Source organism: Pteropus alecto, unplaced genomic scaffold, assembly GCF_000325575.1.
Source record: "Pteropus alecto unplaced genomic scaffold, ASM32557v1 scaffold398, whole genome shotgun sequence".
Taxonomy (NCBI): Eukaryota; Metazoa; Chordata; class Mammalia; order Chiroptera; family Pteropodidae; genus Pteropus; species Pteropus alecto.
Genome location: NW_006442497.1, coordinates 3,915,757 through 3,916,663, shown reverse-complemented (window position 1 = coordinate 3,916,663; position 907 = coordinate 3,915,757). Strand labels below are relative to the sequence as shown.

The 907-nt window shown below is 59.2% G+C and overlaps 1 protein-coding gene across 1 annotated transcript in view; it reads left to right on the top strand.

Moving 5' to 3' along the window:
• Nucleotides 1–797: 797 nt before the first annotated feature.
• Nucleotides 798–907, top strand: part of ALOX12B (arachidonate 12-lipoxygenase, 12R type) — an 11,487-nt gene continuing 11,377 nt past the window's right edge. The window contains exon 1 of the mRNA XM_006922349.1: nt 798–898. Within this exon, the coding sequence (XP_006922411.1) occupies nt 798–898 (101 nt within the window). The remainder of the gene's footprint in view (nt 899–907) is intronic.

The window sequence follows — 907 nt, the reverse complement described above, 5'->3', positions numbered from 1 at the left end:
GCAACAAATCTCCCTTCTTCCATCCTGATCACTTCTCTCTGGAGCCTCTCTGCTTCCTAGGGTCTCTGACTCTAGCTTTAACACCCACCACCCTTCACTTCATGGGCTTTGGGCCCTGGGGCATAAGGATGGGCCACTCTTCCCACTGCTGCCATTACCTGCTCCATTTCCCATAGAGAAATGGCCAGGCAGCATACTGGCTGCAGAGCGAGTTTGTGCTGCACCCTCTCCCCTAGTCCCTACCCACTGGGGGCCCCAGAACCAATGCAAGTAACCCACTGCTCATGGCTCTGCTTAGCAGAGGTACCCAGCTCTGCAGCTCATGGGGGCGGGCAGAAGGAAGGAGCTTATTAGACCAGATACAAATCTAGGGGCCCCACCCAGACCCCTCCCCCTACTTCCGTGGGGCCCTGACTCAGGCTGGATTGGCTTCCCCACCCTGAAGTCTCCTTCATCTAAGGCATCTTCCATCCGCCCTCTCAGAGGCAGGCCCAGCTCCCTGCCTCCTGTTCCACCCTGCCAACTCCCAGAGGGCTTGCAGCCCAGAAGCCTGCTCACCCGCCAGGAGCACGGCCTTGCCCCAGCCTGCTTGGCTGCCATCCGACCCGCCAAGGGCAACAGCTTCTCTATGCTCTGGGCTGCTGGGGGGCCAGTCATCCTTGACTCACCTTACTACCTTGGGAGGCTGGCCCTTTCTACTCCTCTCTGTGTTTGGCTTCCCATACCTGGCTTGGACCCCTGTGCAGCACCCCAGTGTCTGGAATTGAGCTCCCCCTCCTGCTTCCTGAAGAGCAGCCATGGCCACCTACAAAGTCAAGGTGGCCACGGGTACCGACTTTTTGTCGGGAACGATAGACTCCATCTCGCTGACCATCGTCGGGACCCAAGGAGAGAGCCCAGCAGCTGC